Raw genomic sequence first — 25,832 nt, forward strand, 5'->3', positions numbered from 1 at the left:
CCCATTTGTATCTTTGATTAGTCATCCCCCAGGGCAAACTATATTTAAATTAAGGAAACCTGCTAAAATAGAAGGTGCCCCACCTTCTTAAGAAGAAGCTTCAGTTGTATAACCCAAGACTGGTCTTCATTTCTTGGCTGGTAACTTCCTCCTTTCACCACACCTACTGTTACTGGCAGAAGAAAAAGCAAGCTAATTGCTGTCAGAGCCAGCAGACACATGCCAGAGAAATTGTGGGATCCTTCAAATCTCTTACCCTTAGAAGTTCCATGAGGAAGTCCATATGCTGAGGCTGTGTGTTGTGTTCATCTACCTTTTGTATGGGGTGAAAACAGGTAAGAACTCAACTGCTTGTTTTGAATGTTTTTGTCACATATAACACATTTTTTGTGTTTTACGGCAACATGAATGTACTTGCTAGGGTTTCTCACTAGCATTATTTATTTTGGCAAAGCAAATTATGCTGGTTACATGAATGTAGTCAGTTCTAAGAGTTCCAAATGGAAAACCAGAAGTATTTTTTATCTTTTCCTCCCTTTGCGAACATTTCTCTTATATAAGTACTATCCATTGACACCGAAAATGTCATTTGAAATCTTCAGAGAATAATGATTTCTTCTCAGGGGTGTCATGTATGACAGAGGCGAAGGATGAATTACCATTTATGAACAGTAAGATCCATTTGATAGCCTCACAGCCCTACAAGAACCAACCTGTGTAAAAATAAACAAATGTACTGCCTTGTGTTAGCATACACACAGGAGCAAGGCAAGTTACAGCTCTCTGCTTTGCAGGGAAAACGAACAGGGTTAAAAAGACCCAGTGTTCTTCTAAATACTAACTTGTGTTTCATTGGGTCCTCTGGAGTAATCTCAGGGTTGCCTTTGCTTGGTTTGTTTAATATTTTGTAGGAAATGCAGTCACAAGAAGTGGGGAAAGAGAATGCTGTGAGAAGGCACTGATGAAATGCAGTGAGCTACTGAGGACAGTTTAAGAGTGGAGGGCACACCCTCTCTGTGGAAAAGGGATGGAAATCTGCACTAATGCTCCCGAGATTCGTGGTGTGATAGTGAAATATGCTTAAATGGGGAAAGTTGTTGCTGATGGTTAAGACCAGTCTGATGACACACACTGCACAAAGACCAGGCAAGGTGGCAGGGGCTGGAGGACCAGAGCTCCTGCAGACAGAGAAGCGGCGACATGCTCACCTGAGCTCCACGCAGGTGCTTACTGGGCGAGCAGCTCTGTGTCCCAAGGACCACAGCCGGGACAGCCACACATCCAGCCAAGTGACCACTGACCCACCGAGGTGAAAAATCTGTTGGAACTTCCCTTTGCAAGATGACAGGCTGGTAAAAACCTCAGCTGCTACTTTACTCATGCAGACAGCTAGGTACCACAGCCCCAAAACACCAGCATGGCAAACCCTGCCTGTCCATAGGATCACCATCAAACAAAAAGCCTCCAAATATCATCTCCTAGAAAGGAATGAGAGAGACCAGGGGAATGCAGGCCTTAAGAGCACTGACTGCAGTAAATACCAGGAGTCTGCCTGGGACTGTTCCCATGACTGCAACACTCCCACCTGGGAGTATATAACTTCAGAATATATATATATATATATATAAAACTTCAGAACCAAGTTATTCTGAAGATACCTACACTGCTGCAATAGCACCTTTGAGGCTGATCTCAGGCTCCAGACCAAACATGTCCAGTTCCCAGGCAGGTACATGGATTTAACACATTTTTATGCTCCCCGCTACAGGTTCTGGGAGATCAGAGCACCTTGCCCAGCAGAACAGTGTTTGCCTACTATTTTACATATCAGAAAACGGAGCAGAAGGAGAATGGGGATTGCCAGAGACTGTCTAGCAAGCTAAGGCAGGGCTGGAAATGAGTTACTGGCATGCTGGGTTAATGGCCATATTCATTCCCCTTTACTGGAGGGAAGTGGTCTGTTGGGCATGGGTTAAGTACAGTGCCAGGGGATAAGTTTCTACCTCACCTATTTGCTTGCAGAGTAAATCTCAATAAGCCACTTGCCCCAGTCATCCTGGAGTTTCAAAGACACTTCCAGTCATTTGGGTAGGAGTCACTGTGCTTAGCAGAAGGAAGAGCAAAGCCAGGATAACTGGCTGTCCTCATTTGTCAGTTTTTGAACACATGGTGGATGAGGCTGGGGTTGGCACCAGCTTGCCAGAAGAGAAGCTGCCAGGTTTCCTCCCCTTATTAGCACTGATTTGATTTTGTTAATCAAAACAGAACCAATCTGACAGACCTGGTGCAGATATAACAAGGCCCTTTATACAGACCCTGTATTAGGTATCAGCAAATGCTGACCAGCTCTTTGAAAGCACTTCTGTACGAGAAGGTTTGGGCTGTTCTGATGACAAACAGTGCTCCTCTGGGCAAGCCTCAGCACAGTGCAGGAGATACAGAGACAAATTCAGCAATTGGTGCAATCTTGCACCATATAGAAGCAATTCTTGCCTGGCATTTCTGCCTGTATTGCTACAGCTTCAGTGGCAGTAGATAATTAATAACACTATATAGTGCTACTATACAGTAACTAAAATAATGCCTAGTTATTAGTAAAACACACAGTTGTGGGTTTTTATGCTGCAGTAGCACCTAGAGGACAGTCACTGAGTCTCACTGTGTGAGCTGGTGTGCATGAGCAAAAAATGTTAATTTTTCTCAGCTAGTTACTTTGGGATCTCCACAAGAGCAGTGTCATAGAACTCTTGCTGCTGTTTCCCTGGAGCATCTTGGCACTGTAAGAATGAGCTGAGAGCAGGCTGGCCAGGAGGCAGCCACCCAGCTCACCTTTCCTCTTGGGAGCAGGGCCCAGAGTCACACTGCTCTGGGAGCTCTGAGTGAAGCATTACAGAGGCAGGACACCCTCCATTCAAAGGCCCCTGATTTCACTGGGCCTGGCTGAGGGCTCATTTCCCACCACTCCTGTCACACCATTCATATGTTACCATAGGCTTTATACAGGAAGGACTCCATGGATTTCAGATGTTAAAATTTATTTCTAAATTTATGGCAGCAATTTAAAATATTCAGTTGGACTTAACTGCAACATCCTTTTAGCCTATTAACTTTTATTTCTGGAGCTCTTGGGGCTCCTACAAAGTAATTAGCAGAACTGTGGCAACTGAGCAGATTGTTTTATGTGCTGGGCACATAGCATTTATATCACTCTCATGCTCCTGATTTCCCGAGGAGGAGAAAAGGGAAAGTTGCTCATAGAAACAGTGAGAGTTTCATCATTCAGAAATTAAAATGCACAGAGCATTGGAGATTTGCTAGAGCATCAGTACCTTACAGCTGCAGGTTTTCTAAACCCTGCTACCTACTGCACAGTCCTTTAAGCAGCAAAGATCAGGAAGATTCCTCTAGGAACTGTAGGCTGAACAATTACTGCAGCCCAGGACATATGTGTGAGAGAGACACTCTCCCCCACAAGGTTCTTCAATAAGATTACGAGGATTTGAGGGAAAGGACTGTGAGCCAGGAAGAGGCTACTAAACCTGGGAGGGCCTTCATAAGCAGTGTCTGTCTGGAGACAGTTATTCCATTCCCTGCCAGTGCCCTGCTGGAGACTGTATTGGGCTCTGAAGGCTCAGCTGGTGTCCTGCTGGAAAAGCAAAGAACAAAGACAGGCTTTCCAATGGCACAGGCCATCCCATCAAGCAGCACTTACATCAAATTCAGTTACACTTCAGCTGTGTATAAAGCTGTGTATATTACCATCTCACACAGTCAAGGGTGCCCCATTTTGCAGTCTGGAATACCTGCAGATGCAGGCTGCATCTGCACATACAAATGAAGCACTGAGCTGCCCCTCACCACGGCAAGACTCTCTGCAGCTTGGCAGCTCCAGAAACCAACCCTGAGGACACCTGTTTAGCCTAGAACCTGTCCAGAGCACCTGGGTGTGCTCACAAACCAATACAGCAACCATCCTGCTTGTCGGTCTCTAATACCTTCCTCACACCAGTGAGATTTTTGGAGAGAGCCCCTGCCAGCTCCCAGCTGCCACAGGAAGCTGGGCTGTGGTGTTTCAGGGAATGCTGCTCCAAAAAGATGTGATTGCTCTCTTTGTTCCAACATGGCAAGAAAACTTAAGTTCCAAGGTAACTTCAGTCATGAGCATGACAGAGAGGAGAGGGAGAGAGGAGACAGGAGCAGCCTCTGTGCTCAGACAACTCACAACACATTTCCCTGCCCTGTGCAGGGTTAGCAGGTACAACAGGCTAAAGAAAACCCTTTGGTGCCAAACTCCAATTGCCACTCTGCTCCTTTCAGATCCTCAGGAGACATGTCCTGCATTCACAGCCCTCAGCTTCGGGAATGCTTTGATAGGGACAGAGCTGAAAGTGAAGCTGCTGCTCTACACGCGGCAGAACCCAACCTGTGCTGAGGAGATCCACTCTACAGCCTCCAAGTACCTCAATGTGACCAAGAAAACCACCTTCATCATCCATGGATACCGACCCACAGGCTCTGCCCCGGTCTGGATCCTTGACCTGGTGCATCTCCTGCTTTCTGTAGAGGACATGAACGTCATCATTGTGGACTGGAACCAGGGGGCAACGACTCTCATCTACAGTTATGCTTCCAGGAAGTGCAGAAGAGTTGCTGAGATTCTGAAGAAATTAATAGATGAAATGCTGGTAAGCTGGACACTCACGCTATGATACAGTCATTAAGGCACAGTATGTAAAGGTCACAAAGGAAATGCTTAAACCAGCAGGATGTCTGGGAATAGAAACTCCTCAAAAAGGAATACATTAATTTTTGGAAGTGCATGTATACTGCAGTGCCAAATCCTACCCTTGGACTTGGTACAATGGTATTTTGGTGCAATATTCAGTTTACACTCTAAGTCTCTACATTTCTGGGTACAAAACTCTCCAGACATGTTTTCCCATATATAGAAACTCTACTTCCACTTTCTATACATCCAAAGGCAGCTTATGGGGATCAGCTACAGTTCACAGCTCCTCTAAGCTCTTGCACAGGCAATGAGGATGCTGGATCATTAGGATCATAGTGTCTGCTAATTCCTTGCAGGCACCACATGTGGGGCAACTGGAATTTTACTGCTGGGGCCCATCAGTGGTTCCTGTCCACACCTGTAGTCATTGCCCCAGGAAAATACAACCATTGCCTGAACTACTCTCATCAGAGCTCTCTGAGGTATAGGCCTCAAACAGGAATGCTGGCTGCTCTGTGGGACTATCTACACAGAGTGGAACACTCTGGGAGATGTTACATTCCTCCTCCTAACAATTTTTTATTTTCCGAAAACGCATGACCACGAGTACTTTTAAATCTCAGATTGATGGAGCGTCCCTTGACTCCATGCACATGATAGGAGTGAGCCTGGGAGCACACATCTCCGGCTTTGTGGGACAGATGTTTGATGGCATGCTGGGAAGAATCACAGGTAAGCCTTCCTCCAGCAGTCCTCTTGCCTCAAGGAAGGACAGCCCCGAGTGAGGCGATGCCACAGCCATGGCTTTGTGCTGCAGGCCTTGACCCCGCGGGCCCCTTGTACCGGGGGACGGCGCCGAGCGAGAGGCTGGACCCCACGGACGCACAGTTTGTCGATGTCATTCACTCCGACACCGACGGTACGTGACACTCCACCTCCTTCCTTTACACGGAAACCCAGAGCCTGACTGGGAGCGCGGGGAAGGGGGGCTGCTGGTGGGCACCCGTGCTGGGGGTCCCCGCTCCTTTGGCCCAGGAGCACAGCAGACTCCCTCACTGAGGCTCTGGGGCGCTGTGTTGCCCACGCTGTTCCCAGCACTCCCTCAGGAGCTGCTGGTTTATTTGCATTTCAAAACATGCTGCTGCTGACAGCAGTAATAACCTCCTGGCCCATGCCTTACAAGGACTTAGGAACCGGTAGAGGAGGTCCTGCAGCACAATCCTGCCAGAGCAGGACACACCAACGTCCCACCCCAGGGTCAGGCTGCATTTCCAGAGCCGGTCCCACAGCTCAATGCCTTGCACAGCAGATCAGTTATCCCCAGCCCATGGCTCCCTGCATGATGCTTCCAGTCTCCATCCCATCTCCTAAGAGCTAAACCTTCCTCTAGGGCAAATCTGGACTCTCCCTCAGCCCTGTCCTTTTCCAGACCCACCAGCCAGGCCAGCAGTGCGATGCCAAGCCCCCCATGCTGCTCCCATGGCCACCCTACCCCTAACACTTGGCTTTCCCACCTAATTGCTGCCTCTTTTCTTCCAGCCCTCCCAGGAAGTCAGATTTCAGCAGCACAGCAATAGCCAGGTTTCACATCCCTTTTCCTCTCCTGCACACAAGTGACACAAACCCCCACATTTTGTACTGTTGTGTGCATGGACTTATTTAAGGTACTTGATACCATTGCTAAAATTACCCAGCTGGGTCACAACTGTTTGGCCTGCTGCCTAAACAGATGGATGACATTAGTATTGCTGTACAAGCAGGCATCCTAGAGCTAAATAACTACTATTTTTTCATCAGTATTTCCTTCTTGTGCTTTTTACAATTTAATATTCCCTCTCTGAGCCCTGGTATTCCCTTTTGCTAGGACTGGGATACGGAGAAGCACTGGGCCATGTTGACTTCTATCCCAACGGCGGGACCGACCAACCAGGCTGTCCACTTACAATATTTTCTGGTAATTAATCCTGCCCTCAATTGCACAAACCCTGACAAAATGTTTCCAATCAGAAAAAGAGGAGAAAGCCAGAGAATAATCATCACTGCTTAGAAAATACATGAAATCCATACTCTGGGAAAGCCATGGCAGCAACCTCTTCTCAGCACTGGTGTGACAGGGGTTTGGCTGATGTGTACCAGGCAGACATGAGAGTCAGAGTGACATCTCTGTGCCTCTGTCACAGTGCAAGTGGGATTAATCCTCTGTGCAAAAAGTCATCAGGTAGATGTGTGCCTTCATTTTGTGTCTATGTCCAGAAAATCTGTGAGATTTTTCTTTCTAATTACTTGTAACACACAAAAGCCCAAGGACTAGCAGTGGCAAGGACCTGTTCAGAAAACAGGTTCAAGATGAATGTGGAGCAGGCAGTTATCCCAAAGCCAAGGCACCTTCCTTGGCAGTGACAGACAGTGCAGTCTGGAAGGCACAGCCCTAGTCTTGAACACAAGAAAGCTTTTTTCATTTCAGCCTGGCAGCAGAACTGGTTTGATGAAAGCTGGCTGAAGAAGATACCTTACAGAAGGAAATGCAGTATTGTGAACTCAACCTTTATCAGACCCAAGAGAATCTACACTGGGGACCAGGCTGAGCCAAAAATCCCTAGGAAATGAGGCTTCACTCATTTTGCTGCTCATGCAACAACTCATTTTATTAGTTATGTCTTTCTGAAGAGTTTTTTACACCAAAATGGAAGGTCACGTGCAAAGCTAAAAGCAATATCCAGCTGTCAGGCCTGAGCTCAGAGAGATACAGAGAGCACCAGAGACAGAACTTGATCCATAGTTGGATTCTCTGGAACTGCAGCAACCACATGAACAAATGCTTTTAAAACCAAAAAGACAAGAAGAAAAGCAAAGCAGACACAGGCAGAGCTGAGTGCACTCAAAGGGAGAGGCTGCTGCCCATTTACTGTTCTGCCACAGCCCAGTGCTGCTCCCCAGTGCAATTTGTTGGGTTCAGATTGGTCAGTGACTGCCCACTGGTGTGTCCTGTGGGCATTAATCCCGTTTCCCTGAGGCGTAAGGATTGCTAACGAAACATTTCTTCCCTGTACACGATCAAGGACTGCAGTATTTTAAATGTGACCACCAGAGGTCTGTTTTCCTGTTCCTGTCCTCCCTGACACAGAGCTGCAATATCACCACATACCCATGCAACTCGTACAGGAATTACAGGAATGGCAAATGCACCAGCTGCGAACCCTTCTGGCCCATGCCATGCCCCATCCTAGGTAAGGATCCAGGGAATGTCAACCCATCCTGAATACTGGGCTGCCTTTCATCACTGTCACTTGGAGGGTGATGTTTTGCTGAGGGACTAACACAACACGGTGCTTTGTAAAAGCATCTAAGTTATTTCCACTGAGGTCTTTTGAGGTATCTCAGGCCTGCTCCTTGTAATGTCACATCCTGTTATGATCTAGAACAGGAATCCACAGGTAAGGGATCCAGAATTAGAAAAGCCAAAACTAGACTTGGGATCTTTACACTAAAGTCAGAGAAAAAGTGAATTAAAGTCTCTCAGTTGCAGAGTTTGAGGGACAGGGGCCTGTTCTTGCTAAAATAAGATTTCCAAGTAAATTCCCAGCACCACAAACCCCTGTGTGCTGTAAAAGGAATGGCAAAGAGGTGGACAAAGGGGATTCTGGACCGTCTGCCCCAGCCAGCCCAGCCTCAGGCTGGCAGCTCTGAAATGTTGATGCTAAAACACCTGACACTTCCAGAAAGGAACGGACAAAGTCAAGAGGATGATTTTCATTCTGCACTGCAAAATGAAATCCTTCTTGACCACGGATAGAGATGTGGAAACAGATCAGCTCCAAGAAAGTGCTGAACAGTAACCAGACATATTCAGTCCTAAGCCTTTGGAGTACAGGAGGATGTGTGTCACAGTGCTACCTGGCAGCTGGAACACAATGCACTATTTCTTAAATATGTGCTTGGTTTCAGCCATTTAGTGGCTCACCTACCTGTGCAGTAACTCCGTTTCATTTTCAAACTGTCACCTGCAGGTTATTATGCCCATGAGTGGAAAAGCTATTTAACACAACAGAGCCATCCAGTGACAAGTATGTTTTTCGATACAGCGGACAAAGAGCCATTTTGCAGTAAGTGACTGAGATTCCTGAGATGATTTTTCCCTGTGCATTGCCTCCTTCAGCAGCAGCCAAGCAGAGATGGTTATTTGCGTTTTAGAAACTCCAGTGGCTGCTGGATGGAATTGTGTCCATCTGTGGTTTGCCATGACCTTCCTTACCTGCAAACCTGTCCAGTGCTGGGAAAGCCAACTTGCTCAACCAGGAAACTGGTTGAGAACTTTCAAATTAAGTATAAAAGTTCCCAAATTGTGTTTCAAAGCAACACACCATTCTTTTGTGAAAGTAATAGGTGTGTGGGAATGATAAAAGAGAAAGACAGGCTGTACAGGTGAAAAAGCCACCCTGGAGAAAAGTGAGAGCCACAAGGAGAGGGGGAGAATCTGTGGAAAAAAAGGTTTCACCGAGGTTTCTCCTCATCCCTGTGAGTGCCAACATACCAGGCATGGGCAGGGATTACGGCCTGAGCTCCAGTGCTGGTCAGCAAGTGAATTCAGACTCACAGATCAAAGAACAGACAATTCTGCTCCATGACAGAGATGACAAATGACAGGTATGAAGAACAGAAATGGAGTGGTTCAGAGAGGGACAGAAGAAAGAAAAGACAGTCTGGAAGTGAAGGGGGAAGGCAGGCAGTGAAAGGCAGTGTGCTGGGAACCATACAGAGAGGCCATCCAGCATGGATAACCCTTGCTGTAGTGCTCTCCTGACACCTCCTAGTGTTTCTGGCTGAAATCTCTGCGAAGCGAGATGGAGAGCAGGGAGGAGAAAGGGATTTTCCAGATAAACTGCAGGGGTTGTGTCCATCCTCCAACCACAGCTCTGCTCCCAGACAGGGCACAGCCTGGACAGCAGAGTGAACCCACAGGGTCTAACCCCACCCACTCTCTCTCCCCTCAGTCTATCACTACTTGGTGGATATTATCACATGGAACAAAGACACCAGGAGAGGCACCTTCAGCATCATGCTAGTTGATGAAGCTGGGAGGAAGGCAGAATCAAGAGTCAATCCGTAAGTCTTACTGGCCTGAGCATCTCTAAGTGTTCATGCATCCCTTGGTACAACTGCATCCGGGAGGAGGTGACACATCCTCCCCCAGTTTCTCGGCTGACACTTGCTAGTACACATGACTATGGGATTTCCTGGCCCTATGGAATTCCCACAGCCTCCCCCAGCACACAGCCCCTGACAGCCCAGCCTTTTGGTTTGGGCCCTTCTCTGTCATCTTAAGGACTGAAGTGGACAATATCAGCCAGCAGCACAGCTTCCCTAGGCTTCCACTACAACAGAAGGAAAAACATCTCCCCCTCTTTCCTTCCTCTTCCAGAGAGTGCTCTGTTCTAGTTCCCAGTGCCCAAGACAGCTGGGGATTAACCTGGGCCTGAATATGTCTCATCCAAAACCAATTCATTCCACTCAGAGAGACAAATTAATGACTGGTGTTTATGTGACATGCAAATTCCTGATTGATCTTAACCACACTTCAGCCAAACAAATCTGCACAACCAGTTTTCCCATGTTTCTCTAAGTGCCTATTCCCTCAGCCATATCTGGTATCTGCTTGCACTGGAGCAATCAGCATCACTCCCACACCAAGGCCAGTGCAGATTTCATGCATATCTCAAGGTTCCTCAGTGTTCAGGCCTGCACAGACAGCCAGGTACAAATATCACTTGGGTCTAGTCCACTTGGGAGCAAAGCAGAATCACAGTGAAAATCCTGGTTTGGGGCCAAATGGTATCCAACCTCTGTGTCCCCACTTCCACCCCAAAAAAATGAGGGCAGAAGTGGCTGAGCAGGTTGACACCTGGAGACCTGAATCCATTCCCATTTCCTGTAAATCAGAAACTAATCACAAGTTCAGGCCTCCTCCCCCAGCCCTGTTTCTAATACTACAGTGACTACATTAGAACCAGTGCTATTCCCTTGGTGACTCTCTGACACTCTCTCTCGTCTGCTTTACCTCTAGAGAAGCTGCTACCTTCCAGCAGTACAACCAAATCACTTTGCTCATTGGGTTTGACCAGGATCTTGAAACTGTGGAAAGAATTTCCTTGACATTTTCCACGGGATCTGTCATTGGCCCAAAATTCAAGCTCAGGATTCTCCAAATGAGGTTCCGCTCGCTGACAAACCCAGAAAGGTGAGCGGATGTTTACAAACAAACCATTTCTGTGGGTGCAGACTGGACAGAAGTAAAGCAATCTCCCAGATTCCTGGCCTGGCTGAGTTTGTGCAGTTTGTGCAGAAGAATTAGATTTTACATTTAGTAATTCTCATACACATATCTTGGGAATAAATTCCTCTTTAATGGAATCCTACAGCTGAATATTTACTTGAACACAGAGGCTGTCATTGCACTGGAAACATGTCACATGTGATGTGACTCTGACATGGCCTGACACCTTAACCTCTGGTCAGGAAAATGACCTTTGAGAAGCTGCCCAGGCCTGAACTCTGGGATGAAGGGAAATGCAGCTCTCTGGGAAGAACAGATGTTCAGCCTCAAATACACATTTTATATCCCAGCCAATTTCTACAGCCAGTGAGGCAGGGAGATTAATTTACTCCTGGAATTCCAGCAACTGGGAGCTGCTGGCTGCTTTGCCCCAAAGCCCTGACTGGTACCCACAACATCAGGAGGTACCTCCCAGGCCATTGTTGATGAGATTTCTACCACCTCATTAACCTCTGTCTGCTCTGCTGTCCTACCCTTAAGCTTCCCACCTCTGGAGGTTGGGAGGTCTGCCTGAGCTCAGCAAGTACAGAATCTCTTACGCTGACCTTGTGTGCAAGGACACTATGTGGACACCACACTGTGCTTTAAGCTTGGGTTAAAACAAGGGTGGAAGATCACAGGGTAAGGAGAGCAAAGCAAAAAGACATACAGAGCTACAGAACATGTTTCTTTGCATTTCATGAGGTCTGCTACCCTTATCCTAGCCTTGGAACAAGGAAAAGATTGTGTACATCTACTAAACAAAGTCCTGCAGCTCTCCCTTGCTGCCGCTCCCTGTCTCTTCCACACTTCCACAGTCGCTTTCAGTCCCAGCTACACATTTAGTCTTTTTGAAAGTAGACACAAATGCCCTAAATATTTAATCAGAGGATGCCCTCTCTCCCCGAGGAGGGGCTGCCACAGGCCATAAGCACAGTTCAGGACTTTCAACACTTCAACTATCAGTCATCGCCTCTCCCCTTCCCTGTGCCAGGGCTAATGCTCATATTTCCCCAGTGAAAGCCCAAGTATTTCCTCCGTTTTTTTGGCTGAACCAGACCAATGTTTGGACCCAGGTCAGAGCAGTGGCAGAATTCCTCATGCCAGGAGCAGGGAAAGGGCAGGAACAAGCAGATGAACTGGAAGGACCACCTTGTTTGGTGGACACAGGTGTGGACTGGCTTAAAGGTAAGCACAGACTCTGCAGCCAGTGCCTGTTTATTTGCTGGATTTTTTTGTTCCTTTTTTTCCACAAGCAAATAGAACAGAGTGGCATAATGCTTAAGGTATCCCTGTCTTAAAGCCAACCTCACTGCAGGTGGACTTGGAGCCAGTTCTCCTGAGAAGATGACTTATTTTACATAGGCCTCCAGCACGTGGGGAGATGACAGAAAAAAAGCGCCGTTTTTTCACTCTCGGCCGTGTTTCCACACAGACCCCAGCTGTGCCGATACGACCTGGTCCTGCTTGAGAACACCCAGAAAACCTTCAAGCCCATCCCGTGCTGAAGCAGGGGCCGAGTCCCGCGGATGCTGTGCCTGGACGGGGCGGAGACACTCCACCGCCGTGTGGGGACGGAGACACTCCACCGCCGTGTGGGGACGGAGACACTCCACCGCCGTGTGGGGACTCACCTGGCGGGGCCCGGGCGCCTTCTGCGGGAGCCGAGCAGGGAGACCCGCTCGCCCCGCACAGCGTATGAAGAGGCGGGGGAAGCGACAATAAAACCACGGCGGCACACGGCTTTAAAGCGTGGCTTTAAAACGGGGGCTAAAAGCGCGGGTTTAAAACGAGGGTTTACAGCGTGTGCCGGCGGCTGAGCCAGCTCGGAGCCCTGAGGAGCAGCAGATCCCACCCAGTCCCCACAGCTCCGCCCGCGCCGCGCCCGCCACCGCGGCCCTCACGGGGGCCCCGCCTCGCGCGTGCGCGCCCGGCTCGGGGCGCTGAGGGCGGCAGGGCCGGGCCGGGCCGGGAGGGGCCGCGTTTGCTCGGGTCGGTCCGGCGGCGGAACGGCGGCCCCGACCCGGGATGTGGCGGCGCCCGGCCGGGCTCCTGCTCGTCTTTGCGGCCGCCACGGCCGCGCTGTGGCTGCTGTCGGTGCGGCTGAGCGCGGGGCAGACGCGCAGGTGGGTGTGGGGGCCCGGGGCTGTGTCCGTCTGTCCCCCGGGGGCTGCCCGCGTGTCCCTCTCTTCCCCCGGGGCTGCCCGCGTGTCTCTCCTCCCCGCAGGGCACTGCGCTTCCCGGCGGACCTGGAAGAGCTGCGGGATCTGGCCGAGGCGCTGCGGGACTACGAGCGGCAGCACCGGGGCGCGGCGCTGGCCCTGTTCTGCGGCGCATACCTGTACAAGCAGAGCTTCGCCATCCCCGGCTCCAGCCTCCTGGTACGGGAGCGCGGCGAGGGCCAGGGCACTCACGGATCGGGCAGGAGGAGCCGGAGGGACCCGAGCGGTCTCCCAGCTGGGCAGGAGTAACCCTCAGTGCCAGTACGGGTCGGGGCTGACCTGCTGGAGAGCAGCTCTGCTGGGAAGGATCGGGGAGCGTTGGTGGATTATGAGGCCGGGAGGGTCAGTGGGATCCTGGAGTGCACTGGGAAGAGCGTTGCCAGCAGGTCAGGGAGTGATCCTGCCCCTCTGCTGGTGAGGCACAGCTGGAGTGCCAGCTCCAGTTCTGGGCTCCTCAGGACAAGAGAGGTGAGGAGAGGGTCCAGTAGAGGCCACAAAGACATACAGCTGGAGCATCTCTCTGATGAGGAGAGACTGGGAGCTGGGCCTGGTTAGTGGAGAAGACTGAGAGGGGATCTCACTAATGCATATAAATATCTCCAAGGGGTGTCAGAGGATGGTGCCAGACTCTGTTCAGTGGCGCCCAGCAACAGGACAAGGAGCAATGGCCATAAACTAAAACACAAGAAGTTTCACCTCAATATGAGGAAGAATTTCTTTCCATGGAGGGTGGCAGAGCACTGGAACAGCTGCCCAGGAAGGGCGCAGTGTCTCCTTCTCTGGAGACATCCCAAACCCACTTGTTCCTGTGTCACCTGCTCTGGGTGACCCTCCCTTGGCAGGGGATTTGGACTGCATAATCTCCAGAGGTCCTTTCCAACCCTGACAATTCTGTGGTTCTGTGACACATTGTGTCCCCCAGGCCTCACTCCACATTGTCCCCACAGAATGTCCTGGCTGGAGCGCTCTTCGGGCCATGGATGGGGTTGGTGCTGTGCTCGGTGCTCACGTCTGTGGGAGCCACCCTCTGCTACCTGCTCTCTGCAGCCTTTGGCAAGCAGCTTATCGTCCATTTCTTCCCTGAGAAGGTGGCTCTGCTGCAAGGGAAGGTAAGAACTGGCAGTTCTGCTGACATGCAGGGTGGCCCTGGGCCAGGCTGCTCTTGGGGTGACAGTGAAAATGAGTGTGTGCAGGGGATGCATGAGGCCTGCTGAGGGCACAGTCTAGGAGCAGGCTGCTCTCTTGGAGCAAGCCTGTTGGCAAAGAGGCTGCCAGGAAAATCCCAGATCCTAAGGAAAAGCAGACATGAAATAAAGGAATGTTTGGGAAGCCCCTGTGCTCCAGAACTGCCTCCATCCATGCTGTGTTGTATGCTGGAGGTGGTCCTGCTCTTGACTTCCTGATCTCTGGTTCAGGTGAGGTCTCATTTCCATCCCTTCTTTGAAGAGGGCTGGCTCACCATTAGGCTCCCATACATACATAATATTGCTGCTTTCCATCAGCTCTGAACTGATGTTATGCAGTGGCATGTTAGAATAAAACCTAAATTCACTCCAGTATCGTGGCCATTTGAATGTTACTGCTGTCTGAGGAGCAGGAATAATGTGGAACGTTTCTTTTGGCAGGTAGAAGAGAACAGGAGCTGCTTATTTTTCTTCTTGTTGTTCCTGAGGCTGTTCCCCATGACACCAAACTGGTTTCTGAACCTCTCAGCTCCCATTTTAAACATCCCCATATCCCAATTCTTCCTCTCCGTCCTCATTGGTAAGGCCTGGGGACACAGCCTGAGGGGACAGTGTGACACTGCTGCTCTTGGTATCACTGAGCCAGGGAGGGCAGAGCTGGGACTCTGACCCTTGGTCTGTTTCCTCTGTGCTGCCCTTGAGCATTCTGTAAACAGGTGTCCCAAGTGCTGCAAATTTTGCTTTACACCTGGTTCTTTCTGCTACAAGCACAGACCCCTGTGTCTGTGTAATGGCTGTAAATGAAAACACTGAGTTCCACCTCAACATGAGGAAGAATTTTCCATGGAGGGTGGCAGAGGACTGGAGCAGCTGCCCAGGCAGGGCATGGAGTGTCCTTCTCTGGAGACATTCCTGTGTCACCTGCTCTGGGTAACCCTGCCTTAGCAAAGGAGGTTGGACTGGATGATCCCTAGAGGTCCTTCCAACCCTAACAGTTCTGGGATTTCTGTGTCTGGCCTTGGGCATATTTGAGCTCATTTTCCCTAGGGGGGTACTAACAGCTTTTTTCTGCTCTGATTCCTTCAGGCCTTACACCATATAATTTCATCTGTGTGCAGACAGGGGCCATTTTGTCCCAAATCACCTCTCTGGATGCCATCTTCTCCTGGGACACACTGCTCAAGCTGCTGGCCATGGCTGTGGCAGCGCTGATTCCAGGGACCCTCATCAAGAAATACAGCAAGAAACATCTGAAGCTGAATGGGGACAAGCAAGTTCAGACACTCAATGGCAAAAAGAGCTTGTGATGGCTCAGGTGCCCCAGTTTTGGGGTGAAAGCTGCAGGACTCTGTTCCCAGGGGTTATATTCTGCATGCTCTGTGCCGCCAAGGACAGTGGCAATTTTTAATCATCCTTCTCATGTCAGAGGAGGTGTCAGTTCTTATTTTTAATGAATGTTTACCTGTGCATGTGTCTGCACGGAGAGAGGGATACAGGGGCTTTGTGAACACTCAGTTAATTTGCCTGTTTCATTTAAATCAGTCTCCTGTGCCTGAGGCTGTGGGGAATCAAAGGAGGAGTATGGGCATCCTGTGAGAAAGGCAGACCAGAACGCAGCTGTGGAACACTGGCCAAGCGCAGCCCTGGCAGCAGTAGGCAGGCCCTGCTCCCTCCAACTCCAGACAGATTTAGCATTTTTGGCCTAAAATGATGAGCCCTGTGCTCCAGTGCAGCTGTACAAGCACCAACGCGAGAAAATAATGGTGTTCCAGGGTGCAGCTGTAGAAGATTCTTCTTTGATTCCCATGTTAAACCAGCACACCCTGCAGCACAATGCTCAGGATTTGAGCTGCCTGAATCAGTCATGTCAGAATACTTGAGATTGCTTCTCTGGTCTGCCAGTGGCTGCTACTCCCCATAAAGATTAAAGGGAAAAAAGATGGGAATGGATGTGCCTGACTGGCAGAGATTTGTCCTTGAAAAGCACCTTGAAACATTTGCTCCTGTATAACTAGGAGGATTCCAAATAAAGAGGTGGGCTCTGTCTATGAGAGCACAGAATCCCAGAATGGTTTGGGTTGGAAGGGATCCTAAAGCCCATCCTGTCCCTCTCAGGGGCAGGGACACCTTCCACTAGCCCAGGCTGCTCCAAGCCCCATCCAGCCTGGCCTTGGGCACTGCCAGGGATCCAGGGGCAGCCACAGCTTCTCTGGGCACCCTGTGCCAGGGCCTCAGCACCCTCCTTCCCCAGGGATGATACTCTGCTCTTGGGGTTTTGGTATTTGCTCTCCATGAGGAGATCCACTTAGAGGATAAAGTAACCTTCGTGGTATGGAAGGGGGCAGACGTGAGACCCCAGAGCAAGGCTTCATGACATCATACCAAAGTCCATGAGAACCCGTTCCCAGATCACCAGACCAGCCTGCAGCATTGAAGTACACTGGCTTTTTATTCCATGCATTGTTTGCTTTGATAGTCATTCTTGTTTCCATCACTGTACACTGGTCAATACAAAAAAAAAAAAAATCAAGTTTGTCTCAGGAATCCACAGAGCAGGGAGGAGGGGATGAACACTACTGGACAGGGCCAAGATGAAATGGGTACTTAACACGACAGCGGGGAGGGCAACATTCAGCTCTGGGAGAAAATCTAGGCTAGTGTTCAGGAGCTGTCAGCAGCCACGAGAACTGGATCAGGGTACTCGGAATGCTGGAAAGGGAACCCACAAAGTTTACTCCAGCCCTGGAACGCAGTGTTACTACAAGGAGTAAGCAGGCCCACTTACACCTCTCAACCCCAGACCCTGCCAGGAGCGGAAGTGCGAGGAACCGCAGCAGAGGTGCCCATACAGCGACGTGGGGACTGTGTCTGTGCAATCCCAGGGAGGTGTCACTAAGGAAAGTCCTACATAACCCCCCCAGAACTGACAGCAACCATCCCAGGAATGTGGGGGTGCTGAGCCAGCTCTGCCTGCACACAGCAAGGCTGTGGGACGTGTGTGCAGGGGAGGCTGGGGTGACACCTCCACTGGGGCTGCCCTAGTGGCATTCCCAGAGGGATGCAGCGTCGGGGGCAGCGGGTGGGAGCAGCAATGCTGGACTAACAGTGCAGTGACCCGGGGGTGTGAGGAGAATAGAGCTAAATGTGGCAGCCTGGAGGGAGCAGCTCTGCTTGCCCAGGCTGCAGAATGGGCCAGCATGTCCCCAGGCAAGGATGGGGAGGGATCAGCACACACCCAGGACAGCTGGCCCAGAAGGGTCCCAAAATCACGCACACCAAAGCTCTGCGAGCCCAGTGGAGCTTCATCCCATGGTGGAGCCTATGCAGAGACTGCAGGTACCCAAACCCCTCTGGAATCTGTTTGTCAGGGACTGCATCACCACAGGCTGGAGGCCCTGGGGACAGCGACAGGCCTGAGCTGGAGGCAGCTCCGCTTCGGGGCTGTTTGTAGGACTGCCCAAGGATACCAGTGCTGCCCATGGGTCTCCCAGAGCCTGCCAGGTCTGAGCAGAGCCTCCCCAGGGGCACAGGGCTTGGCATCCTCTGCTGGGGACACCCAATGGCAGCTCTCCACCTCTCTTTACACCACAATGTGTTACATGCACACAGTTCTCCACTGCTAAACTCCCACACCTCGGCCTCGAGTCTCCTGAGTAACCACCTGCACCACCAAACCCCTCTCACCCCACAACAGCAAAGCCTTCTCTGGCCCTGCCAGCTCCTCCTGCCACTGGCCGAGAGACAAAGAACACTGGGGAGGAGAAACGAGGGGTGGGAAGAGAGAGGAAAGGAGCCAGGAAAGAGCTTCACTCCTCACGGGATTCTGCCTCCGCCCAGAGCAGGGTGAGCAGGTCACTCCCTCTCCAGGAGTCTGTTCGGTCCTGCCCAGGTGATCCACCACATGGACCCACTGCCCGGGGCAGCTGCCCTCCTCCCTGGTGTCCTTTTGGATGCTCTGGCCAGGGAATCTTGTCACAGTTATTCACTTTGTGATCAATTCAAAAGCCACTCACTCCCTGACCACCCTTCCCACATTCCCACCAGTTCAGCGGCTGCCGACCACCAGCAACGTGAGCAAACTGCAGCTCTGCCCACGAGGAACCTGACTGCAGCCCCCTCTCTGTTCTCTGCCCTGGGGTAACAGCACCCCTGGAAATCACGAGAGGCAGCAACTCCTGACAGCCACGGAGCCCAGCTCTGCTCCCACCCCTCCGGTGAGCAGGGAGAAGGTAATATCACACACAGAGATTACAATTGTGCTAGCGGTGAAGCCAACCTTCTGATCTACAGAAATGATAATAAATAATAAAATAACATTATAACTTAAGATCTGTCTGTAGTCCAGCTACAAAAATTTAAAAATATGGGATAATTTAACTCATACAATACTGCTCTCTGTATAAGTAAGACATTTTCCTTCACTTTGCCATGAGGCTATAAATTACCACAGTTAAGTTCAAACCAATATTTTAACATAAAATGTAAACAAACAAAGCAACAGAAGTACCTGTCCATGGTCCATTCCTGCCGTTCACCTCTGGCTGGCCATGCCAGCCAGCGCACTGGGAAGGGCAGAGGGAGGGCTCTTGCAGGGGGACATCAACTAAGGAAGGGGGGGAACGTGCTCTATCATTTTGTTCTCTTTCAATATTATTTTAGAAGAGTAGTGTTTGAAGGGAAGGCACTATGAGTTCTATCAGAAAACAAATTTTTCTCATCTGCCAATGCCTCGGCCTGTCACATACCAGTACTATCCTCACTTGCACCTGCAGAGTTTCAGCTTGGAGGAGAAACAGAGGCCTTGGGGCACGCCCGAGACACAGCCGTGCCACGGCCACGTCAAGATTCCCTGCACAAGGCCTGCCACGAAGGGCAGGCAGCTGCTAATGCTTCCAAGAATGTACAGTGAATAAGGAGACAGAGCAGGGCTGATGCTCCTAGCCAGGCCAGTGATTCCCAGTCTTCCCCCTCAACACACAGCTCTCTGCTGGTTCTCGATGCTGCTGTAGGTGAGAGGCTGCTTCTCCCAGTCCAGTCCAGGCGTCTCCAGTGTCCTCCCCAGAAGTGCTCGGGCTCTGCGGAATGTGCTTTCCACACTTTGCAAGTCCTTGCTTGGCCAACACTGAGTTGATTGATTTCTTTGACTGACTGAAACAGACAGGAGGTAAGAGGAGGAAGTAAACTGGGAAATGGCACACTGCATCTGAGAGAGGTTTCCCTGCTCAGCTGGAGGTTGACACTCCCAGAGTGAAGCAAGGACGGTGGTAAGAAGTGCTCTGATACCAATTCTCGAGAGGACGAGGTTAGAATACATTTGCAGGATCTCACAACAAAATGCTGATTAAAAAAGAAACTAAAAACCCTTAAAATAAAACCCACCATTACATTCCTGGGGATGTATCGACTCAGAAGACCCTGGATGTTAGCACCTCGGTACCAGTTTTCTCCAGGAACATGTCCACCTTCTGATTAAAAATGACCCAGCTGGTTATACTGAAAACACTTTGTTCACAGGTGACCCTACAGTCAGGTCTTTTTCTGCTTTTCCTCATTTGATAAGACTGAGTGGTTTAGTTCTCTTGATCTGTTCTCCAATCTTCAGGGCCACGAGGCCTGGTCCCCTGTGCAAGCAGCAAGAGAATCCCCCGTGTCTGTACACAAAGCTGTCCAGGCAGGACTCCCAGGATGTTTCTCCATAGTGTGCTTGCTTTCTGAACTTTTTTTTTTTTTTTGCAACAAGTCTGTGTGTCTATAAATACAATCCACTCTTTACAGTAAAAAGTGTTAAAATGTCAAAAAAATAAATATCCATGTTACAGTAACTAGATTATTCAATAAAATACATCCCTGCCATTCTTGATTGAAATGCTCAAAGAGAATTAATTTCATTTGGACATTTTCCAGAGATTCGGGTTATTGCAAATCACTCCTGGGGTGGGAAGGAGAAGCATCTTCTCTTCCTGTAAAGTGTGATGAAGGGGAATGAAGTGGAATCTCAGGGAAATCAAAATGCCAGTACCAGGAAGCTTTGGGGGAGATCTGTATTACCAAGTAGCAGAGCTGCAGGGCTTATTGGTCCTGACTGTGGCATCAGAACACTCCCCTTCAGAAGAGTCACAATCTGATTCTCCAAACTGTGGTGGGTTCTGCAAGACAAAAGGAAAGGGGGAGACTTGAGCACCATTCCCGTACAGCACATCACCCACACATCCCAGTCTGTCACAGCAGCCAGGCAAAGGTCACCAGAGGAGGAGAGTGGCACACACAGGAGAGGGCACAGCACACGGCTGCCCCACCAAAGGTCACTTGTCTCTCCTCAGAGAGGGGCCAGCACAGAAATGCCTGGTCAGAGCACTCCCAAACACAGCGTTAGGAGGAGATGGTGCAGCAGGCTCTGCCCTTCCCCTCCCAAACACTTGAAAGGCAGCAAAAGGAAGAAAGTCATTCCAGCTTTGTCAGCAAGGCTGCCAATGGATATGTCTGAGGCAGCTTATATCCGCTCCATTTCATTATCTATTTTTATCCCACTTAATGCAACTGCAGATCTGACGGCCTCCCAAAATCACACTCATCTTGACCAGCACATTATGTTCAGCTTTGTTTGTGCTACTTTTCCCCCACCCACTCTTCTGCCAAGCAGGAGGAAGATTGGGCATTGCAGCAGTTGCTTTGCCGTAGTACACCTACCACAGCATTTGCTAGGCAGTGTTCCAACTTTCTGGCCCTTGGATTCCTTTCCGTAACATTTATGTAGTTTTTTTCCACTGAGTGGAAGGATGAGGGGATAACCAACTCACCTCACAGCTGTGTTCATCTGCACAAAGTTTGCCCAGAGACATCTGAGTCTTGACCCTCCGCACAGCACACTCTTTGTCAGAAAGCCCATCTGACTGCGTGGAGATTTCAATGGGGATCTCTGGAGTCTGGGACAACATGTCCTCCAGCTTCTCAGCCAGCTCATCCTCCAGCTTGGTGGCCAGCTCATCCGGGCTGTTCGAGTGGTCGCTTGTGTTCCCCTCCTCTCCATCCGACACGGAGAAGTTCTCGGAGCTGAAGGTCGAGTAGGACTGGCAGCTGCTGATGCAGCGGTGGGGTCTGCAAACAGGGAGAGAAGTTCAGTGCTCACCTTGGATCACACTCACAGGAACTTCCTGGGTGCTGTGTTCACTGCTCTGCTACACCAGGCCTTGGGGAGTGCCTTCCACATCCTGCAGCTACAGATTTCTACCTCTTCTGAGTGATTTAGTTCAAGACCTGCATCTTTAAATTCATCTGTTCTTATTTGGTCCTGTCTGCTATGTCCATATTAGCTGATCTACCCTGGAGCAGATTTTTCTTTGACAGTGCATTTTCCTAAAGGAAGGCAAGGCTGTACTGTGCAGTTTAAGCTAACTCACCTGGGAATACCTGCATCACCTGGCAGCCATCCCAAAAGCCAGGCAGGATTTAGGAGCGTCCACTCAAGAAATAAGCTCACAGTTTGAGGACCGTGGAAGTGGCCTTGTGCCAGGATTCAACAGCAGTGGGGCAACACATCAGTTGAGGGACCATGCCAGGAGACCCACAAATGGGCACCACATGGAACAGGCAGTTTGTCCTCCTAATCTTCCAAGTTAGTAAATCACAGAGGAAACAACATCACGCAGGAGCTGTATGAGTCACATAACTCATCCAGCCCAGCATTCTGCCTTCAACCCCAGGCAGGAAGGAATCATCTGAGACAAGTATGAGACCAGGGCACGCAGACAGAGCCTGCTTTCTCCTGGCATCTCTTCCTGGTTTGTACCACTCAGCACATCTGACCTCTGAGTGGAAGCTCAAACCCAGTGACAATGCTAACAGTCACTGAGGGATCCATACTCCAGAAATTCTGCACTTACGGCTCTTCATGCTCTGATTTCCACAGCACACCTTGACAATGAGCTCCACATTTGAAAATGTTCTGGATGGAAAAAGCGCTTCCTTTTCTTCATTTTAAAGCCCTGTTTGCTTCACTGGCTGCCCCTACCATGAATGTGAAGAATCATTCCTTGTCTATTTTCTCCACGTAAATTACAATTTCATGCACCTCCGGTGTTGCCTCTCCTCCTGCTAGAGAAACATTTCACATGGATTTGTCCTCCTCTTCTATGGAAACCATCCCTAACCACTCTTGTCACACTTCTCAGTACCTTTCCAAACTTTACCGTGGTCTTTGAGCTGGGGCAATGAAGGGGGCATTAGGATTTAAGCTTCAGGTGTGCTGTGGATGCACACAACAGCAGACAAGCTTTTATTTTCTTCTTTGCTCCTTTGAATCAAACCTTTAACCTGTCTGCCTACTGGATCACTCCTGCACTTCAAGCAGCTGCTTTCATAAAGCTACAGCACCAAGTCCATGATGTCTTTCCTGAGCATAGGACTGTAAATCCTGCTGTTCCCCAGGCTTATGTAGGAACACTCCCCGAAGTCTTATTTTACAGGCAACACCATCACATTTGATCTGCTGTTGTCATTTAGCTCTGCAATCTTATCTGAATTCAGCTATGAAGGTGCTGGGCTGGAGTCCTCCCCACTGCAGCAACAATTAATAAACAACACTGGGAAGAGCCCCACAAAGGGTCCCCACATCCACTCCATGTGATCCTGGTGAAACAGATGCAGCAGCTCATTTATAGAGGCAGAATAACATTATCAAGTGTGATCAAGCTGTGGTGCAAACAGGCTGCAGCAGGAAAGCTGGGCCAGAGAGAACATCTCAGGATGGGCTGGAACAGCGAGGGATCAGCTGAGGGTGGATGGGACACAGTGAATGGGATTCTGTTCTTTTGCCAGCACCTTCCCCAGTTTCGGTGCTGGTGTGCAGCTGCTGTGAGAGTTGTCCTCCTCAGTTTTGTCCCACCAAAGAGAGATTAGAGTGAATTCACCTTTTACCTTTGTCTGCGAGGAAACTCCACTTCACTGTCGACTTCGCCCTCCTCCTCTTCTGATGACTCGTCCCCGCTCTGGCAGAAAACAAGGACAAAAAGGGTGTCACGCTTGGGGAAGTTCAAACATGGCTGACCCTTGGTCCTCCAGGAGGACAGGAGTCACTGTGCCAACAGGTTGCAAGAATCCAGACCAGAAAACAGCCTGTGTGTCAGGAACACTGACTCAGACGTCATCTTACCAGGAGGTTGTTTCAGGCAGCCTCAAGGGCGCCATTCCTGAATCTGGAGTGACTGCCTGAGAAATACACTGGAGTATTTTAGCAGGCAAGAACGTTCCAGACTCTCACTGAAGCAGATCAAATAATTAGTATCACATGGAAACCCACATAAATTATTGAGCTGATTTGGCGCTCTTGGCTTTACCCTCTTCTGCTGCAGCCCATCAGTAGAGCAGGATGGAGGATGGCACAGCCTTTGCCAATGGGTTTCACCAACTAGGAGAACTTGGGATTTGTTTCATACCTCAGTGAGCACAGAGCCTTTTATTCTCCTTCTCCCACCCAAATCTACCCCCACACTGCTGGGTTTTTACAGCCTCCTCCTATCCTATCCAACCTGTCATCCCCTCATTCAGTTTCAGTCTTTATTTCATGCCATCCCCTTGTCTTACAAGGTCCCACTCCCTTCCTGCTGGGGCCAACCCACACTCTGGTAGTTATGCTATTTTCCTTGACTTTTCCAGCCAGGCCCAGTTTTCCTGCTCTTTGAACTCAGACTGCTTCTTCTCTCACCTGGATGGAAGCAGGAGGAACAAAGAGCTGTTTCTGTACAACTGTGCCATAACCTCTTTTTTATTCTTGCAAAATCTTCACAAAATACAGGAGGAACTATGACTTTCAGTGCAGGGGGACAATTTCTGTCAGGTGCAGCAAAAGGGATGTCCCCAAGATCATGGCAAATGTTGAATCCTTGCTCTGAGACACAGCAGCAGCACAGATTCCCAAAGAAACTCTCACGTGATATTACAGAACAATTTAAAGAATGCATTTATCCCTTCCTTTGGAGAAAGGCTTGAAAGCATTTTGAGACTGTTTCAACATCAAAAATTCAGTAGAACAAGTTGCAACTCCAACTAAAATTGGCAAAACTGCACGTAAGAGAACCAGGCCCTACCAAAACCACATCTTCAAACCCCTGTGCTCTGTCCTCACCTTTTGGAGGGATCTTGCTTTGCAGGGCAGCCCTGAGGAAGCCAAGTGCTGGGGAGTGCCCAGGGCGGACGCCGCCGTGCCCTGCTCCTCCAGCTTCTCCATGAACTGCGCGCTCTCGTAGAGGGACGCGGCCGCCGGCGACTGGGGGCGGCTCCCCCCCGGTTCAGTGGACGCCATCTGTGCCTGGCCACTGTCCTCGTCCCTGCACTGCAGGCAGGGGTCGTAGGGATCCGCCTGGCAGCACTGCCAGCGCTCGGCCGTGCCGTCCTTGCTGTCCAGGCCGCGGCGGCAGTCGGCCTCCATGGCGGTGGAGATGAGGTCGGGGCTGGAGCCGGACATGCGGCGCTGGGCGTGGTTGCTGAGGGGGCTGCGCAGCGCGGCCGCGGGCCCGAAGTAGCGCAGGTTGTTGGCGCAGGTGGCGATGTCCTGCCCGTGGGCGTGCAGCCGCGAGTGCTGCCCGTGGGCACCGTGGCCGGGCTGCTGTGGCGCTCCGGGGGCGTGGGGAGGGGCAGGCGGGGGGGCATCGTCTGGCGCTGGCTGGTTTTTCAAGATCCCTGCAAATTCATTGTAGCTGCCTTTGCTGTTTCCCCGGCGGTGCCGGGGCTTGCTGCGGTACCGGCTTTTGCCACTCAGGGTTGACATCTTGGGGCTTCCTGAGACTGGGGAGCCATTGGATGCTGCTTCTGTGCTGGGAATGCCCTCCGACTTCAGTAGATCTGGCCTGGGAGACAGGGAGAGGAAGGCACACGTCAAGCCACAGACAAAGAAGTGACACCGGCCCAGAGCCAGGATGAAGAGGCAGCTGGAGCCAAAAGCACACTCTGCTTCCTAAAATCTACAGGCTGCCCTGCCCTTCAGCTGCTTGACTCTTGCATTTTGGTCCCTGAGATTCTCTCCACTCAACGTCCTTTCCACTCAGCCCACCCTGCTCTATGCTCCCTTCTTGCTGTTTTCTCCAGGAGTTGTCACACGCTCTCCTTTTCCGCTCTGATTTTGATGTTCTCTCCCAAAAAAGCTCCCTCCCAGGACCTTGGGGTAGAGCATGGCTCTCACTCTGTGTGTGTACAGTGGTGGTGATCAGGCTGCTTATCTCAAAGCCGTGTGGGGATATTAATTCAGAAGTGGTTATTCACTTGTAATCAGGACTAACTCCTGGAAATCCCCAAAAAAGTAAAGACTAAGACAACTCCTCTAGAAAAAAATAATTTCCCTATCTAAAAGTCATGCAGAAGAGAAATAACTGAAAGGACAGCATGAATTCCCAAAT

The 25,832-nt window shown here is 50.3% G+C and overlaps 3 protein-coding genes across 7 annotated transcripts in view; 2 read left to right on the forward strand and 1 right to left on the reverse strand.

Moving 5' to 3' along the window:
* Nucleotides 1-130: 130 nt before the first annotated feature.
* On the forward strand, nucleotides 131-12,783 carry LIPH (lipase H). 3 transcript variants are annotated; one of them, XM_032119407.1, is made up of 10 exons: nucleotides 132-335; nucleotides 4,318-4,685; nucleotides 5,353-5,461; nucleotides 5,547-5,648; nucleotides 6,594-6,683; nucleotides 7,789-7,956; nucleotides 8,737-8,832; nucleotides 9,721-9,832; nucleotides 10,791-10,964; nucleotides 12,405-12,783. In XM_032119407.1, exons 1-10 carry the CDS (start codon nucleotides 284-286, stop codon nucleotides 12,508-12,510), a joined length of 1,377 nt encoding a protein of 458 aa, XP_031975298.1. In that variant the 5' UTR covers nucleotides 132-283; the 3' UTR covers nucleotides 12,511-12,783. The 3 variants fall into 3 exon arrangements, with proteins under 3 accessions (XP_031975300.1, XP_031975298.1, XP_031975299.1); XM_032119408.1 differs by having other exon boundaries at nucleotides 134-335; nucleotides 12,475-12,783; XM_032119409.1 differs by lacking the exon at nucleotides 7,789-7,956 and having other exon boundaries at nucleotides 131-335.
* Nucleotides 12,784-12,976: 193 nt separating this feature from the next.
* On the forward strand, nucleotides 12,977-16,498 carry TMEM41A (transmembrane protein 41A). The gene is made up of 5 exons (XM_032119413.1): nucleotides 12,977-13,165; nucleotides 13,267-13,420; nucleotides 14,209-14,370; nucleotides 14,887-15,025; nucleotides 15,532-16,498. Exons 1-5 carry the CDS (start codon nucleotides 13,068-13,070, stop codon nucleotides 15,750-15,752), a joined length of 774 nt encoding a protein of 257 aa, XP_031975304.1. The 5' UTR covers nucleotides 12,977-13,067; the 3' UTR covers nucleotides 15,753-16,498.
* Nucleotides 16,499-20,157: 3,659 nt separating this feature from the next.
* Nucleotides 20,158-25,832, reverse strand: part of MAP3K13 (mitogen-activated protein kinase kinase kinase 13) — a 68,828-nt gene continuing 63,153 nt past the window's right edge. For 2 of the 3 annotated variants that reach the window (XM_032119454.1, XM_032119455.1), the window contains 5 exons: nucleotides 24,566-25,286; nucleotides 23,359-23,429; nucleotides 21,243-21,540; nucleotides 20,494-20,591; nucleotides 20,158-20,405 (listed from right to left, as the gene is read on the reverse strand). In XM_032119454.1, the coding sequence (XP_031975345.1) occupies nucleotides 20,369-20,405; nucleotides 20,494-20,591; nucleotides 21,243-21,540; nucleotides 23,359-23,429; nucleotides 24,566-25,286 (1,225 nt within the window). In that variant the 3' untranslated portion in view covers nucleotides 20,158-20,368. Of the gene's footprint in view, nucleotides 20,592-21,242; nucleotides 21,541-23,358; nucleotides 23,430-24,565; nucleotides 25,287-25,832 lie in introns of all 3 variants that reach the window. The other variant, XM_032119456.1, reaches the window with a different exon arrangement.

Source organism: Corvus moneduloides, chromosome 10 (assembly GCF_009650955.1).
Source record: "Corvus moneduloides isolate bCorMon1 chromosome 10, bCorMon1.pri, whole genome shotgun sequence".
Classification (NCBI taxonomy): Eukaryota; Metazoa; Chordata; class Aves; order Passeriformes; family Corvidae; genus Corvus; species Corvus moneduloides.